The sequence below is a fragment of the Cavia porcellus genome, unplaced genomic scaffold (assembly GCF_034190915.1).
Source record: "Cavia porcellus strain 051 isolate PalLab524CR breed Dunkin Hartley unplaced genomic scaffold, mCavPor4.1 scaffold_11, whole genome shotgun sequence".
Lineage (NCBI taxonomy): Eukaryota > Metazoa > Chordata > Mammalia > Rodentia > Caviidae > Cavia > Cavia porcellus.
In genome coordinates this window covers 29,624,320-29,643,541 of record NW_026947494.1, presented here as the reverse complement: position 1 = coordinate 29,643,541, position 19,222 = coordinate 29,624,320, and the positions used below count along the sequence as shown (strand labels likewise).

The window sequence follows — 19,222 nt, the reverse complement described above, 5'->3', positions numbered from 1 at the left end:
GAAAATGCAGTCATCCCTTTAGAATGTCAGTGGTTCAAACCAAATATGGGCTTTATGATTTGGAAGATATTATTCTGGGTAGCAACTGTGGAATTTTTATTTTTTTGATAATAACAATTAGTATCTAATTTTATAAAGATGAGGATATTTACCTAGATAGTAGAATTTTTAGCAAATGAAACTTTCTATGAAACCACTTTGGTTTACCGATAAATGAGAAATAAATTAGTCATGTTCCTCAAGATGAAACTATGAATAAAATCTATTAAAACCATCTGTAAAGAACTAACGTGTTTAAAAGTTCTGCTAAGTGTGCAGTATATTTCTACCATCTATAGTGGCTGCATTGGGAAACAAAGAGTTTTAAGGCAAAACTTTCAATTTACACTGAAACTGTTTATCTGAAGACCTTAAAGTGAAATATGAAAACTATTTAATATTTGACCTGTTCAAGTGGTCAAGGCACGTAATAGTATCATTTTCATATCTAATGCAATGAGAGAGACGCTTAGAAATTTTGTGTAAAGATTAAAAAAAGAAGCACTCTTTCAATTTGACCCTAAGATTTTTTTGAAAGATATTTATTTATTTATTATGAGCAATGATGAATTCAACATTTGCCATATCACCCATCACTTTCATCCTGGCTTTCTGAGTTTGATGAGCAATTTGAATTAGGTCCTGGGTCACTCATTGCAAATGAGGTTCTTGTGTTCCATAAATGGATAGCTTTCTTGGGATCAAAATTATTAATGTCTGGAGAATTCAACTGAATAACCAGGATATCTGTCATTCTTTCAGCCTCCACTTTAGCATTCAAATGTGATCTGGTTCGTTTCATCTGACTAAAACCACGTTCTGCTTCAGCTGAACATGCTGGGAGGGCTAGCACCAAGTCCACCAGCATTAGAATATTTGGATACTTGTGGGAATAAATGGAATTTACAAAATCCCAGGTCAATTTCTTAATGTTCCGAAATCTAAAAGAGAAGATAAAAAAAGCACAAAAAAATCGAGAATTATGAGTTTTACTCAAATATGTATACATATTAACAAATTTATTCAACTTTCTTTTTTGTTTACCTGGCATAAATCTCTAATTTTAGCATGCTCCATTCATTGTCCACATCACCTATCTGAACATTGGCACCTTCTAATACTGGTTCATAATGTGCCATCAGGATAGCTACCTCTTTTTCTCCAAATTCTGCAGTTAAGATACAACAAATATTCACCTATATAAGAGACTCATATGATAAAAAAAAATAGTTTCAGAGTAGGCACATGTAAGTTACCTTGATTTATCTTTGTGGGCCACAATTTAAAGCTTCCAATTATGGTTGCCTTTACCACATCTGGGCTGGCATCTCTGAAGCAGCCTTGCAGTCTCTTGATAAGATGTGTCAGAACCACGCTTCTCACAGCAGCAATGTTATCTTTTCCTCTGAGAGAGTAACCGTGAAAGTGTGTGACTGAAGCTACCCTATATTCTTTTGGCCCTGGTCTATAGAGAAAACGAAACAAAACAAAACACCCAAAGAAAGAATTAAGCAACCAAGTATCTGGCAAATAATTTCCCAAATCAAATTGTTTGCTCTGTCTGACAGCATCTTCCATCTCTCACCTTGTTTGATACATCCGGAGCATTTCCAGAGTTGCCTCCAACGTGGCAAATATGTCAGCAATTGAGGAATTTCTGTTCTGATTGACACAGGACAGAATACTGAGAACGTTAATAACATCCAGCAAGAAATGGGCAAATTTAACAACATCAGCTTGGAGAAGGCGATCCAGAAGTTCTCTGGCTTTCTGTTGGCTGCTGGAACTTCTGCCGACACCTGTCTGTAATGTAAGCTGGAAATAGCACTTTGGTCATCTTTCTCAAAATCTCTCTTCCAAGAAGCTCGATAAAATTATTTGCTTTTATTTGGAAAAAAGTAATATAATATGGTTTTTCAGTATTACTTACTGAGTGCAGTTGCTGGGCAATGGCAGGAAATCCCTTGAGAAAGTTCTGGAGGGCCTCTTGTAATCCTCGAAGCCATCTCTTGTCTTCTACTTGAGAAGGCATCACGGGTGGAAGCCGAAGGCTTTTGAAAGTGTTTATCAGAGAGCTCTTCTGAAGAGGAGAGTTGTGATAGAAGTGCCAAATGCTGTGGAGGAGTTCTTTGATGTCGTCGTACAGAGGAATGTTCTGGAACACTGCCTTGTACGCTAGTTCAAGGTGATGTGCAAAGCAGTACACGGTCTGCACACATGGTTGGATTTCTTTCAGAAGCAGGGCCACTCTACTCACCCCCTCCTCCATTCCAAAGGTATCATTGCTTCCAAAACCAACCAGTTTCTTTGCCCAGTCTTGGCTTGACAGCCTAAGTTGAAGATTTATCTCTAGAATTTTTTCAATGGCATTTCTTATGGTCACGGAATCCTTCCTTTCTATTATCTGTAACCCAACGATTTGACAATGCACTTTTCCTGCCTGAGCGAACTGGACGTAGACAAGTTCAGCCTCCTCCATGAAACTATCTATGATTCCATCACTAATGATAGAGAAAAATTTAGTTTTTTCTAGTTTTTCTTTCAGATTTTTTCGTTCCACTTCAGCAATAAAATATGTAAATGTCCTTGCTGATTTATTAGTTCTGAAGACTGAGCCAATATCAACACCTTTCATGTCATCCAGCTTGCACATCCAAATAAAATCTTTGAGGGGGCGTCCAGTCTTAGCAATTGCATGGCATGATCTGAATAAGTTCTCTACTCTCCCAAAGGTTACTTTGCTCATGGTCCTCACCATTAGTTCAGTGGCAGCTCTGTTTACTGGAGAACTATTTGTTGCTTCCATTATTAAAGCTTTAGCATGAGCCTCGCTGATATGATGTGCATTGAGAAATTCAGTCCTAAAGTTGTCAGTGCCGTAAAATAAACTCACTTGACGTCCCCCTGACTTCACTCCGTGCTTTCGGCACAGGGCACAGAACATAAGATTTAATAACTCATCATAAATAAGCCAAGGATATTTTTTAAGCCAAATTTTCAAAAATTGATTGTTTTTCCTTGGGAGATAGTGGTCAATTTTCCATATTCTTTTCTGTTTTTCAGTGACTTGACTTATATCATCTGAAGGATTCCTGCCTTTAAAACAACTCCATGTTGTTATTTTAAATAATCACAATGTCCCCAGTTTTCAATGCCCCCCAACCACACACAGTTGCTCTTTATTTCTGGAAAAGTTATATTGAATGTTTATTACTTACCAGGAATTCTGGTAAGTACTTTAACTGGTTTTTATCATTTAATCCTTGTAATCTGTTCCCCTTCTTTAATAGTTAAGGACAGAAGCCAATTATTATTATCACCATTTTTTGGCTAGGAAAATTAAAGTGCACAGTGATTCCTTACTCAGTGTTGCTGTGTTCATAAGTTTGAATACTGGACAATGTGACAGTCTTTACATCAGGTCATGCCTGATGTCTGCTATAGAGACATAAATGTTGGTCAATAAATGTGAAAAAATAAGTATCTTGTCATAGAATAAAGCCTTAGTTTCCATTAATTTAGATAGCTCTTATGCTTTTAGATTTGTGGTCAGCTTTTTCCAGAAGACATTATCTTCAATTCTAAGCATATAATTTGATTTGTCAGAAAAGTTCTTGGACCTCATGAGACTTATATTTTATCCCGAAGACAGCCTTGAAACTCTGTCCACAGTTTTACCAGTGGCAAAAGCCTCTAGATTCACTGCTGCATTTCTGGATCTGTATTTGATGTTGTGAAAGGAATTCACCATAGAAAGATCCCCAAGTGAGTTCGAAGGAGAGCAGTGTTACAGGCTTTGAACACCTAAGTGCTACCCTTTTGAAGAAGGGATGAGGGTATAGAATTTGCTCTTCAGGTAGCTCTTAAACAGAAGTCAAAAGAGCTGTGAACCAAGTCTCTATAGGTATTATACACATTGATAGGAATATACATCTTATATACAGGTATATATATATATATATATATACACAAATGATAATACCTGTATATAAGAAATATAAAATATTTTACATAAAATATGAAATATGCAATATTTCATATTTCAAAATTTTATATAAAATATGAAATAATATGTATGTACTATAATACCTGTATATATAAAAATAAAATATATAAAACTATACAATATAGTATATAATATATGTTATTATATATTATACATTTGTTATGACCTATAATATATGACATTATATAATGACATTATATGGCAGGTATTATATATTATATTTTAATAATTTACATGGGGACTAGAGAACACTGTTAAAAGTGCTCTAGTTTCAATAAACTACAAATTGTTTCTTTTGAAGAAAGGATGTCTTCCTTCCTGATGTACTTAGGATGTGTAGAGTCCCTAGGGAGCCATATAACATCATGGCTTAATTCTACCAGGCAGCATTTTTTTTTTTCTGGAAGCACTCTGGAATAATTTTGTAACCTCAGGATACCAAACTAACATTTAAATAATAATAAAATCAGTTTTATCTCTACTGTGTGATTTTGTATATTATACACTAATATGGCATTGGTATAATTATGTAATTAAATCATAATGGCTTATGTTCCACTCAGATTGCAGCTTTTATGCACTATGTCCTTTTTAAAAACTATAAGTATATGAATTGCTTGAATATTCATATGAATTCCATGACATAAGCAACTTTACTAACATTTTTACCAGTTAAGAACTGAAGAAAAGATTACGCAACTTGCAAATAGTCATATAATGATCATTTGACAAGAGGCCGACTTGAAAGAGCTGTCTGATTTTGGTCCATCTTGTCATAGGTTAAGATGGGCAAAAGCAAATTTACAGATTAAAAATGCTAGCATAGAGTCTGACACAGAGTAACTATGCCAAATTGGCTATTGTTATAGGTCAGAAAAATTCGTTCCATCTCCTTCTGTTCTGCGAGTTTGCTCACAGGGATGTTTGCTGTGATGACAGTTAATGGAAAGAGCCTGGCTCTGCTGCCTCAGTTACCCTGATTCTGAGGTATGCATGGATGTGCTGAGTGATGGGATGATGCAAGCATTTTCAATTGTTTCACTGGATTTTGCATGATGTTCCTTCTTTTTATAGTAAGAGAAAAAACAATAATAAATACCATCTCCAACAAAATATGTAACACAATCATAAGTGTTTTATACATACTTAAAAATAATATATGCAGCATATATAGTTTCAAACATATATATATATTTTTTTCTTATACATCATAACTCATTCTGAATTGTAAAAACCTTTAAATCACATAGTGTTACACACTTTTTTGAATTCTGTTCTAATGATAATGTCCAGCTGGGTTAGTTCTCCAGCCTGAGCGGGTACCGGAGGCTCCTTAAAGCCTTTCCCTCCATCCACCTATAGTTTATGCAGCTGGGGAAGGAAGTGCTGAGTCTCCTGACCACTGCCCTACCATCCATCATCCCATCCTCAGACCTCAGATATATATGTTTTCTAGCAGCTGTTCTCACAGATTTAAATGCATTTTTTGTTGCCAAGTCACTCTTTATTCCCTTCACTTCTCCTTCCACAAAGTCTTCCCTGCCCAGCCTCATTGACTGCACTCTGGTTCTTGTTGGTGATCTTGAGCACTGTTGTCAAGTGCTGATCCTTTCCCAGAAAGAACCCATGTTGTTTTATTTTTGACCTACCTCTTTTAATTACCCTCTAACTTTTTACTTCTGCTTTTTATAATTGTAAGTATTTCTCCCTCTTTCCTTCCTTTACTTCCTTTGTTCTTTTTTCCTATTTCTACCATGTTCTAGAATTGTTCTGCTCTACTGTGGAGTTCCTTGTGACACCAACAAGTCAATGTCTGCTCTAATTGACTCAGTCAATGTCTGCTCTAATTGACTCTAATTGAAAACTAACTCTCAAGAATCTAAACATCTTGAAGAGGGTATGTTTTGCCAGTTTGAGCAAAGATAGATCTTAAGGGAAAAAAAAAAACCAAAGGAGATCCCTAGAGAACAATCAGATAAAAGCTAATTATTCAACTAGATTGTCACCATGCCTTACTTGCTTGCTCAGCTACCTAAAATAAAACATCTGCCCTCAACGGAACTCTATACCTTTGTTGTTCCTCAATAAATCTGGGGGTTTGAGTCAGAGGATTTATTCCATTCTGGTGGAGACCATAGGGTTTGCTGGCCCAATTCCCATTCTCTAGCATATTCTGAAAACAGATAAATGTCTGTTCACATCTTTTTATCCCAATGGGTTATAGAGTTAATCTTCTAAACTAATGTTGCTGTTATTGTGTTTTTTTTTTTACCAGTGTGGATTTTTGGAAATGCTGGACTATTTTTAAAAAGTGTGCATTGACTATTCTTTAGGCAAGAATGATAATATTCTAATAGGTGAGGTATACTGAAAAACTAAACTTGTTCGTGAGTGGCAACTTAGTTCAGTGAGATGGACTAAGTACTTTAAATCTGAAGAGTTCTGAATAGTTTATGACCCTAGGCAAATTACTCAAATACTGTGTGATATAGTGTTCAGTCCTAAAACATACAATGATAATCCTGCATGATTGATCTGAATTCCATGTGGGATTCATTGAAAAATACCTGGAAGCAGGAGAAGCCTGAGTTGTCAAAGTCCTTTCAGAAGCTATTGGGCTCCAAAAAGGAACTAAATAATTTATGCACAGAAAATGAGATGTGCATATATATTTGAACAAATTAAGTAGACAAATATATTCCTTAGTCTCCCTTTACAATATAGACAAACACAAATTAGTAATCCCAATCTAAAACCCAAATAAGAATTATGCACACTTTTCCAACTGTCAGATAGAGCTAATAATTAATTTTACCAACTTGCCAACAAAGGTGGACAAGAAGGAAAAATGACCAGGGTTGGAAGAGCATCATACTGCTCAAGTATTACCTAGCCATTGTGATTCTCCTGCTGCTTTAATTCAAAGTATGCTATGCACAGCAAATATCTGATAACTGGAATAAAGCAAGAGGTCTTGAGGGTGTCACAGAGTCCAACAGGGTTGATTTTACTTGTGGAGAAGTAATGAGTAACTCAGTTAATCATGATCTTTTCTGTGCTCTTTTCATAATTAGTTTTCATACCTTTAGGGGCTATGTCTAAGAACTGATCTCCAAGATTGTCAAGCTGTTCGATGGTCAGGGTACCATTTTCTTCCTTTTCTACAGGCGGAGGACGTTCTGGTGGAGGAGGATCTGGGAAGACTTTTATATCGTCATTAATGAAGAATTCTTCTTGGTCTAAATAAAGCTCATGCTGAATTTTTGTAGCTGTTTCAATGTGATAGCGAGCTACTTCAGTTAATTTTTCTATACTGAAAGTAACAAAATGAACAGGTTTATCTCCGTTAAAGATCCTATGAGATTAGCCTTGTGCATTTATAAGAAATATACACAGAAAAGCACACATTCTAAAGTTAAATTAGACAATTCAATCTGTGTATTTAAGAACTTCAATTTACTCTCAAATGTATTTGGCTAAAAGAGTACACAAAAATGTAGATTAAAATCAAGTATGTACTTATTGCACAATTAATAGTTACATATGTTGTATAAAGGTGAACAAATAAGAATCCATTAAATAAGAGTTTTATTAGTATTGGAGCATATTTCACTGTATAAGAAATATGATATCAAAGTTTAGATTCCATTTTAGGTGTGAACCAGAATAAGGTGATATGGCAGTTTATAATGTAAAATATGACCACTGGAATATATTTTATTTAAAGTTAAAATAAATTCTAGAGTGAGTCACATTTGATAATATATTTCTAGAAAAGTGTCTGTTTCCTCGGATGCATAAAACCCATTTTCACTACATTTCACTACATTGCTATCTCCACAAAAGTGACACTTCCTAGGGAGCTCCTGAGTCTACAACCACCAATGCAGAAAGGAAATGTAGAAAGAGCTTTAGGATCAGAACCCTTACCTAGGACACTAGCCATGGACCTGTAGCAAGTCACCTAGGCTCTCTGAATTCCCTACCTTTGTCATGAATCCAGCGACATGTGTCTCTCTTACTTGTTTTGAAATAATATAGGTCATCAGTTCAAACTATACTGAGGATATACTCAATATTCTCAAAGGGCCATTTTAAAGGCTAGAGAGACTTTATACATGACATAAAATATCATGGTGCTGAAGAAAGGATACTATTTATATCTTATAATGAAAGGTTACACATCACAATAAAATGCTTATTTAATTTGCCTTTATATAATTAGCTTCATCAACATATTCATATACTGAAAACTTAGCATTAGTTGCTGTCTTTCAAAGATGCCCTTTTTGAATTCAAATCCAGAATGCTGTCTTTGTGAGTCTCAGTGTGGTATGTATTATCACCAATTATCATAGCTAGTTCATTGTGATTTAGAGTGTTTCTGTGCTGGGGAGTAGATGAATGGAGTTTACTTGTGAAGAGAATCTCCATAGGTAGACTGAGATCCATTCAAAACCAGGATATCAAAAACAGGTGTGCGCCTCCTGGTGGAACACTGCCAGAAGTAAGCCAAAGTACAAAGAGCAAAGTAAAAGACTAATAAAAGGAAAGGAAGAATACATCTTATGCAAATAGAAGGGAAGCAGGAGATCAAGGGTGGGAAGGAAAAGAGAGGGAGGGGACATAAAAAGAATTAAGATGTGACATGTGCATTTAGTAACTGCCCACAATGAATGTAATCATTAGGTGACAAGCACAAACTAATAATAAAAAATAGTAATAATCACGAAAATGAAAATGTGAGGACAGGATCTAGAGATGAAGGGAGAAAGGAAGGCGGGAAGGGAAGGGAACTGGACACGTTCAGTACATGTACCTACTCCCTAAGATGAACGTGAACATCACGTACAACACATAATGACAAATTTGAAAAAAGGTAGAAGGGGAAAAATATGCCAGGGGGGTGGAAGGAAGGGTTTGAAGTTCAAAGAGATTTCATCCCTCCCCTCCACTCTCGTATTTCTGTGTTTTAACTGCCCTTCTTGTGGACACAATACATGATAGCAAGTTATAGATCCATAAGGTAGATATACATACAAATAAGAGAACTGGATAAAAAATAATAACCATTTACACTTGATGGCCACATGAATGGAAACCATGAGTCCTAAGAATAAAGGAAGTCATGTCATTTGTGAGCAGAATTCTGCAGCTGGCACTGACTGAATTATGCTATGTGCATCTTTTAAAATATATATTTTTAATATATATATTTTAAAAATTATATATTTTTAAAATGTATATATTTTACTGTGAAACAATAGTTCTAAACAATTAGGTTGAAGACTTTACACTGGAAGTTTCATTATGACACAAGAACTGGAGAAAGGAAAGCCAAAACCCTTTTTCTCCTGTGGTAGTTGCTGTTTCTGAGAAGATGTGCCATTTGTATCCTACTTGCTTGGTAATTTCTGAATTACTAAGCTCAAATTGTTTTGACGAAGCCCAAAACAATTAGGTATGCCAGTAATTTGTGGTAATGTGAGACTCCTGGTGTCCTACACAATCGGAATCCTCTTCTCAAATAAGAGCATTTCCAGTCTGCTGAGCTGATTATTTCTAGTAGGCTAGAAAAGCATGAAACTGACTGTCCTACGGAACCCTTCTACACTGTTGGTGGCAGTGAGACTGGTACAACCTCTGTGGAAACCAGTGTGGAAATTCCTCAGAAAGCTAGGATTAGAGGTTCCGTTTGACCCAGCTATTCCACTTCTCATTTTCCCAGAAGAATTAAAAATATCATACCACAGTGATATATGTGCACCCATGTTTATGGCAGCACAATTCGTAATAGCCAGATCTTGGAAACAGCCCAAGTGCCTATTGATCAAGGAATGGATATTAAAAAAAAAAGTGGTATTTTTATACAATGGAATAGTACTCAGCTATAAAGAAAGATTGCATTGAGACTTTTATGAGTAAATGGATGCAACTTGAGACTCTACTCATAAGAAAAATAAATCAAATTCACATGTGTAATTACCATATTGTTTCCCTAGTGTAAGAAACTGCAAAATTATGTATCTCCCAAAATATACAATGAATATTGTGTAAGGGTAAGAATCTGTTCAAAGAGGAAAAGTATTTTTAGAATAAGGGGAAGTAGGGAAAGAAAAGGAAAAAGACATAAATTTACAAATATATATGATAGCTAAACTGAGTATACTACTAATTGTATTAGTTACTGGAAAAGAACAGTTAATATTCATATGTTTAGATTAATTTTACACATCTATATCTGTTAATTTAAGCAACCCTCTTGAAGGTAACAATATACAATATTATAATCATTGTCAAATCCTATTATCTTGCTTTGTAAACTTATAATACTATTATTGTGTTTGTTTGTCTGTATTGCTTTTCTGTGTTTTTTTAATCTTAAATAAAAAAAAGAGGAGAAAGTGACTGTCCTTCACTAGCAATGAGAATCTGTGAGGCCCTTGAAATCAGCCTAGCTAGCAAACTATTCCAATGACTGATTTTTAATCTCTCATGAATTTGCTCTTACTGATAATAAGTCTGGCACTGGAAAGATATGGAACATAATCTTACTTCTTAAAAATACTCTAAAGAGGTCTATAATCTTACCTTGCACACTAAAGTTCCCATTAAGTAATGTGAAAATTGGACACATAAATAATACACAAAATTGAGTACTGTAAGGGAACTCATTCATACACACTTCACTGCTTACAAAGAGGCAATATAAATGCAATTGTAAAACTGACTTCACATATTTATAAATATGATTTCCTCCAAGGTCAAATTTAAATTTGTAAAGATATTTAAAATTTATAAACACTTCAAAAATCTTTGCCTATTTTGGCACTTAGAAGCTAACAAAATGTGTTTTTTAAAAGACGTGTAATACTTTACCTGGCCATCTCATTCAAATACCTCTCACCAAGCCACTTTTCCATAAATTTATAGACATCGATCACCTGGGTTACTGCATCTTCAAGGGCGGTCATTGCTTTTGCTTTTATCAGTTCAAGTCGAAACTGTGTAGCTTTCTCTATTTAAAAAGAAAAGTAAGTATTTTTCATGCATTTTCTAATCAACTGAATTCACTTTTAAGCAAATCTTGCTTTGGTTTGTGATGTTACAGGCACACTTAACTATAGCAATGCAGATAAGGTAATATCCATTCTAAGAAGCAAAATGTAATGTGTGCTGGAGTCCTTTTTGAAGTTATTGAAATCAAAAGTATACTTGAATTTCACATTTATTGTACTTTATAGCAACATGCTCTTCTCTAAATGGAGTAGGGAATACACATATATGATTTATAAATTTTAGAAAGTGTGGGGACAAAGGCTCTTGCTAATGCTTCTCTACTTTTGAACCTTGGGGTGGCAGTGACATTACATTTTTCATCAATGTTCAAATTATGAAAAAACATATATTTTCTTGGGCCTGTTGCTGTTGCAGGCACATTGCAAGGTCTGGATTTTACTTCCAAAATATTTCCCACCTTTCTTGGGTTTGTCCATTCACTAATCTAGTTTGGGTGCTGCTTATCTATCACTGAAATGATTGCAATAATTTCAGCTCTGCTTTTTCTATTGTCCTTTTCTCACAATTCCAATCCACCTCAAACTATCCAGGGTACTCTGAATATTCTGTTTTGTCTGCAGATGTGATCGTATCATTCTTTTTCTGCCTACATTTTTCCATCAGCTCTTAGGTGCAATAGGGAAAATTTAATTTTGTTGGCAGGGCATATTTGATCTCCAAGGTCTGGCTTCACACTTTCCTGCAGTCTGAGGAGCTCATACCCTCACCTATGCACCGCAGGTCACCAGCACACTCTTTATATGCTCCCTTAGCACAAGATTCTCTTCTCCATCCCCACTCTAGTTTGTCCTCTGGTCAGATCTACCCATATTCTTAGTTCTTCCTGAGAGTATTTCTTGACATCTTCCTGCCTGTTCTGTACTCCTATCTATAGCATCACAGAATACTGTAAATGATTTCAGGACTTGCATCTGTCTTCCTCTGGATTTTATGTTTTGTTTTACAGTTGTGCACAGATGTATGTCTTTAGCAACCATCACACAATTTGTGTAGGGTGAAACTCAATAAGCTCTTATTATATGAATGAATGAATTTTACCACACTGGAAATCCTGTACTGAATAAACTGAAAGATGAAACCTAATGGACACCTTTGGAATCAGGAAGAGAAACATGCGCATGCCTTCTGACTCTCTTCATAGCCTCGGCCTCCCTGTGTTCAGTGTACTTCTTGTTTTATTCCTGGTTAGGGAAGCAGGCAGTAGGATGGGTATTGAAATTGACAAAGAAAAGGAGAGAAGCAAGAACTAAAAAGTATTCTAAATAGATAATGATTCCTGAGTCACTAAAGGTGATGCATTTTTTAGGATTTTGTCACCTACTATATTGATCATGGTTCCTTTCCTTATTTTTCTTAGCTTTCTAATATTTCAAATTTCAATTGCTATATAACACATTAATGCAGTCCACAAAACAGTATGTCTTGTAGAGTTTTTGCTGTCAACAGAACAAAAGAAAGCCCTCAACTATTGAAGATACTTAGTAAGCTCTTTTATAGTCTCTGCTCCCAATAATTCACTTTCAGGTCTGTTAGCATTTGATTAGGGATTATTTTCCTAATGAGAGGAAAATTATTATTATCATTGTTACATAAAACCACTTACTTTTAGATGTCTCCCATCTAGTTCTGTAAAATCACCCAGTTTTCATATGTATTTTTGTTTCTATTTGAGGTTTTAATTAGTCTAGTTATGTGCTCTTCTAAACCCATACCAAGTTCTTTTCATCTCTTTCTGAGATCCTGCAGACTATTAAGACTGTAGCAAAAATATGTGACTCACATAACAAGCAGCAAAATCTGCTTGTCCTATGACCAAATGAAAACAACTACCTGAATGTTGTCATTTCAGTCTGATTGATTTTGTACTCTCATACACCATTCTAAGGTAACTTACGAGACTGCCATGGGCTGTTTGGCACTGGTCTACTTTCTACTAAAAAGCATCATCTTAGTTGCTTTCCACTGGTACCTTCAAATTGCAGGGCAGCAATATGTTCTTCCTTTATTTTGAGTCTCAATTCATTTTTCCTCTCCATTTCAGCCATTTCCTCTGCTGTCACTGTCACAGTGGCTTCTGCTGTGGGTGGTGACTTATCTGAAAGAGTAGTGTAACACACCAAGTAAGAGTCAACATAGGAGTGTATGCATACAGTGCCTGGACAAATCGAGCACAAAGATAAATTTGTAAACCTCTAATGGTTTAGAAACAAGAAACCTTGTTCTTCTCAGGGTGACCAAGTGTGAGTGATGAAAATGCTGATAGTCCTTCCTGAATAATTTTCCTTGTGGTTTCTGAGAACTTCTAGAAACACCCCACTTTGTAAAGCATCATAAAAAAAGTGTGTATCAAGTGCAGAGAATCCAACGTTGGTAAAATCCAGATTACTGGCCCAGAAATTAGCAAATACCCACATACTCTCATAACATGAGCCACCTACAGAAGTGCTATATTCCATGAGGACTCTTGTGTTAGTTTCCCAAGTCTTTATTCAAGACAAGAGGGTGATCTCAAGAACACATGACTGACATGCAAGGTTCTGTAACCTATTTATGTACCTACTAATTAGTATGTAACTATGTGAATTTCAATAATTGCATACGAGAATTCAAAAATGAAAATATATTGGTATTTGTCTGTGGCTTCATTTACTGGAGGTGGTAGTGTGATTCTAACTACAGGCTCAACTTACATAATCCTAATGAATCTTTCTTCAGAATCTGACCACAAGGTGTTCAAATCTTGTGGAGAAGACTTAAACATAAAGACAAAATTTGTAGTAAGATAATTCTACTGTAATAGTAGGTTGCATGTGTGGAATTTTTAGAATATATAGATTACAAATGAAAGCAAGATTAACCTCAATGTATTTCTTTTTATTATGTCTAATTACAATATTGGACTCAATTTCTTATTTTACTAAAAAGAATTTTCTTCAGATGCTGCATGTATCTTTTATTTGTTGATCATATAAGATGGACTAGAGGGTTTATTCTACACTGAGGTGTCACCTTTACCTTTGCTTATAGTGAGTAACCACACTCTCCCCGTACTTGGTGATTTCCTCTGACTGCTATCATGCTAGCTTAAGTGTAGTCCATCCTGTAAGTACCCTTGTCCTCTCAGATAGAATGAGTGGACCTTGTCTTCTAAGTACTTGACCTCACCTATTAAAGTTAATTATTTTCAAATGTCTGTGTCTGCTGTTAGGCTACAGTTATTTAAGATTCTTGCTTTTGTTTTTAATTCACTGTTGTGTCCTTGACACCATCATAAACTGTTTTACATAGTAGATTCCCAATAAATATATGATAGCAATCAATAAGCAGAGTGACTTCATGTATTCTCATCTTACCTTTCTTGTCTTGATTACTTAAAAAATATACAAGTAGAAATATTCAAAGGGGTGGATAATGTTTGTACTATTAGGAATAGAATGCTAGTCCTATGATTAATTGGAAGTTTCTCCCAGCCTGGGTTTTCTTTCCTCTTTGCTTCCCCTCATGTCTCTGAGGCAAAGATTTAGGTAGGAGGGTTCTGGAACAGAGGAACTTGTTTCAATTCAAACACAGCTCTGATATACACAGAGCATTTACACTTCTTGTTGCAGCAACTGCCAACCCCTTTGGCAGACTCTTTGGAATTCATGATGCCATCTTGGATCCTCTTTTAGTAGGTTTAAAATTGCCTGTGCGATTCATCTCACTCTGAATGGCCGGTATTTAGATAAAGACATTAGGTAGGATGGATATATGATGTGATTTACCAACTAACCCTACAGCTTATAGAATCTAGATCTCTAGTTTAAACAAAATAGCCAGTATTAGACGCTAAGGCACCTGGTGAAATGTTTGCTTTCTGTTCGGGAGAGATTGAACCATCCAGGTCTGAGGGATAACACCACAAATACCTTTTGCTTTCTTATCTGCCTTTTTTTTCTTAGGTGGCTCCTTTTCCTTCTTGACCTTTTTATTCCCACCCATCTGAGGAATCTTTTCTTTTGAGTCTGCTGGCTGGTTTTCCTTTTCGTCTTCCACCTGCCTCTGATGAATTTCAGCAGCCACCTAGTTGTATAATAACAATAATTTGATCATTATACATTCATGAAATACAGTAACTATTGGATTTTGTCATCACTAGATTCCACTAAAGCCTCAGAGTGCTACAAACAACCCTGCCTTTGAGCTCAGTCTTGGCAGCGCACACTGATGTTGCTCTTCTGCAGCATCTGAAAGGAAGTTTCCACTTTCTCAAGTCCAGCCTGAAAATCATTCTTATGTGTTCTTATTGCCACATCCAGAGAATGACAGTTCCATGATTATGTCAAAATTCCTCTGTTTTTAGTGTCAGACTCTGAATTTAACCCTTGCTGCTCTTCTAAATTCCTGTATCTCTTTGTCTCCTGTGGAAGAATTTCCTGCATAAGTGGTTTTTAATGTTTTTAACAACTGACCCCTGATGGAGATTTGTTTTATGTTTTTTTTTCCTAATTGAATTTCCTCTAGTGGAATTCTAATATTGCAAAGCTAGATATGTTTAAGCACTGGGTATGTTATGCATAAAATGATAACTTTGCATGACCCTCTAATCTTAAAGTTTACATGACCCATTTTAATTGGTTCACGAACACTTGAATCCTATTTTATTCTACTCTAACACCAGATACAATCCTAGAAGACTCAGTCATAAAGATGGCCTGTCTCACAGCTAACTTCCTAGCCTATAGATTCCTGTAGTTGGCTGACTTTCAGATTCTCTCCATTTCAGGAAGTTCCTACTCTCACTCTCATTAATGCCTTGATTAAGAGAATGTTAGCCACCCACTCAAAAGCTTCCCTTCACTCCTTCCCTTAGGCTGGCTCTGCTCATCAGGCTACAGAAACCCTCATCTCAGGACTACAAGGTTGAAACTGTCTTGTAGCCAGATGCAGAATGAAAAATAGTACATGCTCTCATCTACTGTTACCTAAAATATTTGTACTCATAAAAGTAGAGGGCAGAATGGTGGTTTTACCAGAGACTGAAGTGGGGAGAAAGAGTGAGATGGGGGAAAAGAAGATGTTAGCTAGAGCAGAAAGCTTCAGTTAGATGAGAGGCCTGTGTTCTGGTGATCTGTTATATAGCATGGTGACCATATCATATTGCTGTACTTCCGAAATTGCTAGAAGAGTTGATTTTAAATGTTTTCACTGAAAAATATGATATGTTACTAGCTGGATTTAATCATTTCACAGTATTTATAAACATGAAAATATCCCATTGTATGACATGAATATATACATTTACTACTGTAAATTAAACTTTACACTGGAGTCACTGTTGTCTTAAATACTGGGCCTGTTGGGGAAGTGAAGGCTCTTTATGAGGGCTAAGAAAAGAGTCCCAAGAGAAGAAACAGAATCCATATGCAGTATGGAAGCAGTAACAATATATGATTGAAAAGTTTCTGAAGTTTAAAATTTCAATAAAATAACTGGTAAGAAAATGGGGGGGTGGTTAATGATGTCTTATTTACTTATTTACATGTTCCGTTGGTCCAAGTCTAGTATTGTTTGTGGGCAAAATGGAATGAGGGAAAGGAAGGATAAATAAGAAAGAGTAATGAAGATTAACAGAAAGACGAACAGAAATATCTACCCTCAGAGACTCTTACAGTCCTGTGAATGAGATACAACAGTTGGGTTTTAACCTTTCCAAATTGCTACCATACTTGAGACCCCATGGCTCAGCATGTAATTGTCCCCAACTGTTCCATATGCAAATCTCGCCCTACCTTCCCAAAGGGTTTCATGCTTCCTAGAGATATCCCCATTCCTGTTTTTTAGTTCTCAGTATCTTGGGGCAAATGCCCAGAAAATATTTACTAACTGATAAAGTTTCTCTAAAATAATCAGATTATACAGGCAAACCCATAGCTTCTTCAAAACAACAGTGAATTGGAGAAATCCATTAAGGTTTTAAAAAGCAAGCCAGTTTTTTGTTTCAGGTTTTTTGTTTTATGTTCACAGATGCTTTTTTGATAAAAATGGATTTCATGTTATATACCCTACTGTGCTTTCAAGTTCTTGGTAAAGCTGAAAACAAGCTTGTTAACATTCCCCCCTAAATTGCAAGTAATTCATTTTTGAATCTGTTCTTGCAAAGCACCGTAAGCTAACAATTTCCAGGGAAAATTGCGTTTTCCCCTTGGTAAAAAATCTTGTGATGATGATGATGAGGATGATGACAATGATTATGATGATAATCATTATCACAATTTGCTTTTTATGGTCCATTTTCCTTTAAGAACTCTGAGTCTTTTTCAAAAATTAACATAATTTGAATATATTCAGCAATCTAGCTTGTAAGACTGGAGAGAAGTTTAACATAATTCTTTGACATTGTGGGTGTTAAATATGATTCCTTTGAAATCAATGCTTACCTACTAATTAGAAGAAAGTTTTGCTAGAAATTAACACAGCATACTAAATGAATAGCTCTTGGTATAATTGTTGTGTAGAAAAGCCTACTTCGATGTGCTCTCACTTTAATTGCAGTAATCTCAGCAGGTACTGTATTCCCCACATCCGTTTACTAAATCACACCTGTCCCATTTGGAACCCAAAGTTCCCGTAAATGTTTGTTTCCTACAAAGGAGAAGTTTAAGCATTTAGGGTTCTGGATGCTAAAACTGAGTGCCTTTCTTTTTGTCTGTTTTGGATCATGTGACATCAAAATCATGAAGTCTGTTCAAAGCATATAATTCATTTGAGTTCATAAGGGCTCATATACAATTGTTGGTAACATTAATTGCTAATCAAATCTTCTTAAAATAAGGTTTTATTGAAGCCCTAAAAGAAAATGCTATATAGGCTGGGTGTTTAGCTCAGCAGCACAAATGCCTGCTTAGCAATCACAAGTTTGATCCCTGGTACAAAAAAAAAAAAAAAAAAAAAAAGCTGTAATTTTAAATAAATTTTTGACAACATGATGTATTGTGTTTGTGGTTTCTAAAACATTTTCCTATACATTATTTCATTGGATCTTTTCAACCCTCAAGAGTATCTACCGTGCTACAAGAGAATGGGTTGAAGATCTAGAGCGATAAAGGATTTTCATAAAATCACATAGCTTAATTGAGATATATCTAATGCTCTTTGTGCTTCTGAGCTTCCCTTTCTAAAAGCATACTATTTTAAAATGTCACTTCTCTAGGCAATTTTAATGTAATGCATAAAATTTGTAAATTATATTTATATAGCTCAATTAACAATGTGAATAATTCACTTTTTCCCTATAGTTTCTAAATCTGGTTTCCCACTCTCTGGTGCTTGGTATTTGTTGTCTTTGTGGTGATCATTATTGTCATGACCATCATCAATACTGACATCAGCATTATGAATACAGAAGTAACAGTACCTCAAGACTAGCATCATATTGTATGTGAGCATTATGCTAGGATAGGGTACCTGAAAAGTTTTAGAATCTATTAAGTATTTGGGACAACAAATACCAAGATTAAAATTACAAAACTTGCCTGGATAGTAAGACTTAATTGAGTTGAATAGATAATAATCATATGTGGATAGGAAACACTTTCAATCACAGGAAACTGGGGTTCAGGAAATAAGCAAACAACTGGTCAGAAATCTGGGCAGAAACCAGGTCTGATGATGTAGGAGGAGGAACCATGACACTAAAATTGGTAATGCCCCTGGGAAAATGAGGTATCCACTACCCAGTCACTTAAAAAATGCTTTTGATAGGTTGGTACTGGCCAGGATATAGAAGGCTGAACATTAGGATGCTAGGTGAAGAGTGTGGGATTCTACCATGGCCATGGGAAATAATAACACTGGATCATTCTTTTTTGGGGTCAATAAAGAGACATTATTTTTGTATCCTTACAAGCATCATATGTGCCTTTTAAAATCTAATAATAATTTTTATACTTAGATAGTTTTGCTCTTTTGAAATTAATATAATTGTAGATATATTTGGAATGTAACTCTATTATTGCACTATATTCTTTCTTCCTATAATGTTTGTCCTAAATCTTTTTATTATCCTCCTTTGTTCTCTTGTATTGAATATTTTAAATTATAATTTAAATTATTCCA

At 35.3% G+C, this 19,222-nt stretch overlaps 1 protein-coding gene across 4 annotated transcripts in view; it reads right to left on the bottom strand.

The window, feature by feature from the left end:
* Nucleotides 1-19,222, bottom strand: part of Spef2 (sperm flagellar 2) — a 164,677-nt gene that overhangs the window by 29,993 nt on the left and 115,462 nt on the right. For 2 of the 4 annotated variants that reach the window (XM_013152903.3, XM_063258064.1), the window contains 4 exons: nucleotides 15,034-15,187; nucleotides 13,095-13,220; nucleotides 10,925-11,063; nucleotides 7,129-7,358 (listed from right to left, as the gene is read on the bottom strand). In XM_013152903.3, coding sequence (XP_013008357.1) covers nucleotides 7,129-7,358; nucleotides 10,925-11,063; nucleotides 13,095-13,220; nucleotides 15,034-15,187 — 649 coding nt within the window. Of the gene's footprint in view, nucleotides 1-1,295; nucleotides 1,505-1,624; nucleotides 1,855-1,969; nucleotides 3,136-7,128; nucleotides 7,359-10,924; nucleotides 11,064-13,094; nucleotides 13,221-15,033; nucleotides 15,188-19,222 lie in introns of those variants that run through there. The other 2 variants (XM_063258063.1, XR_010050435.1) reach the window with 2 other exon arrangements.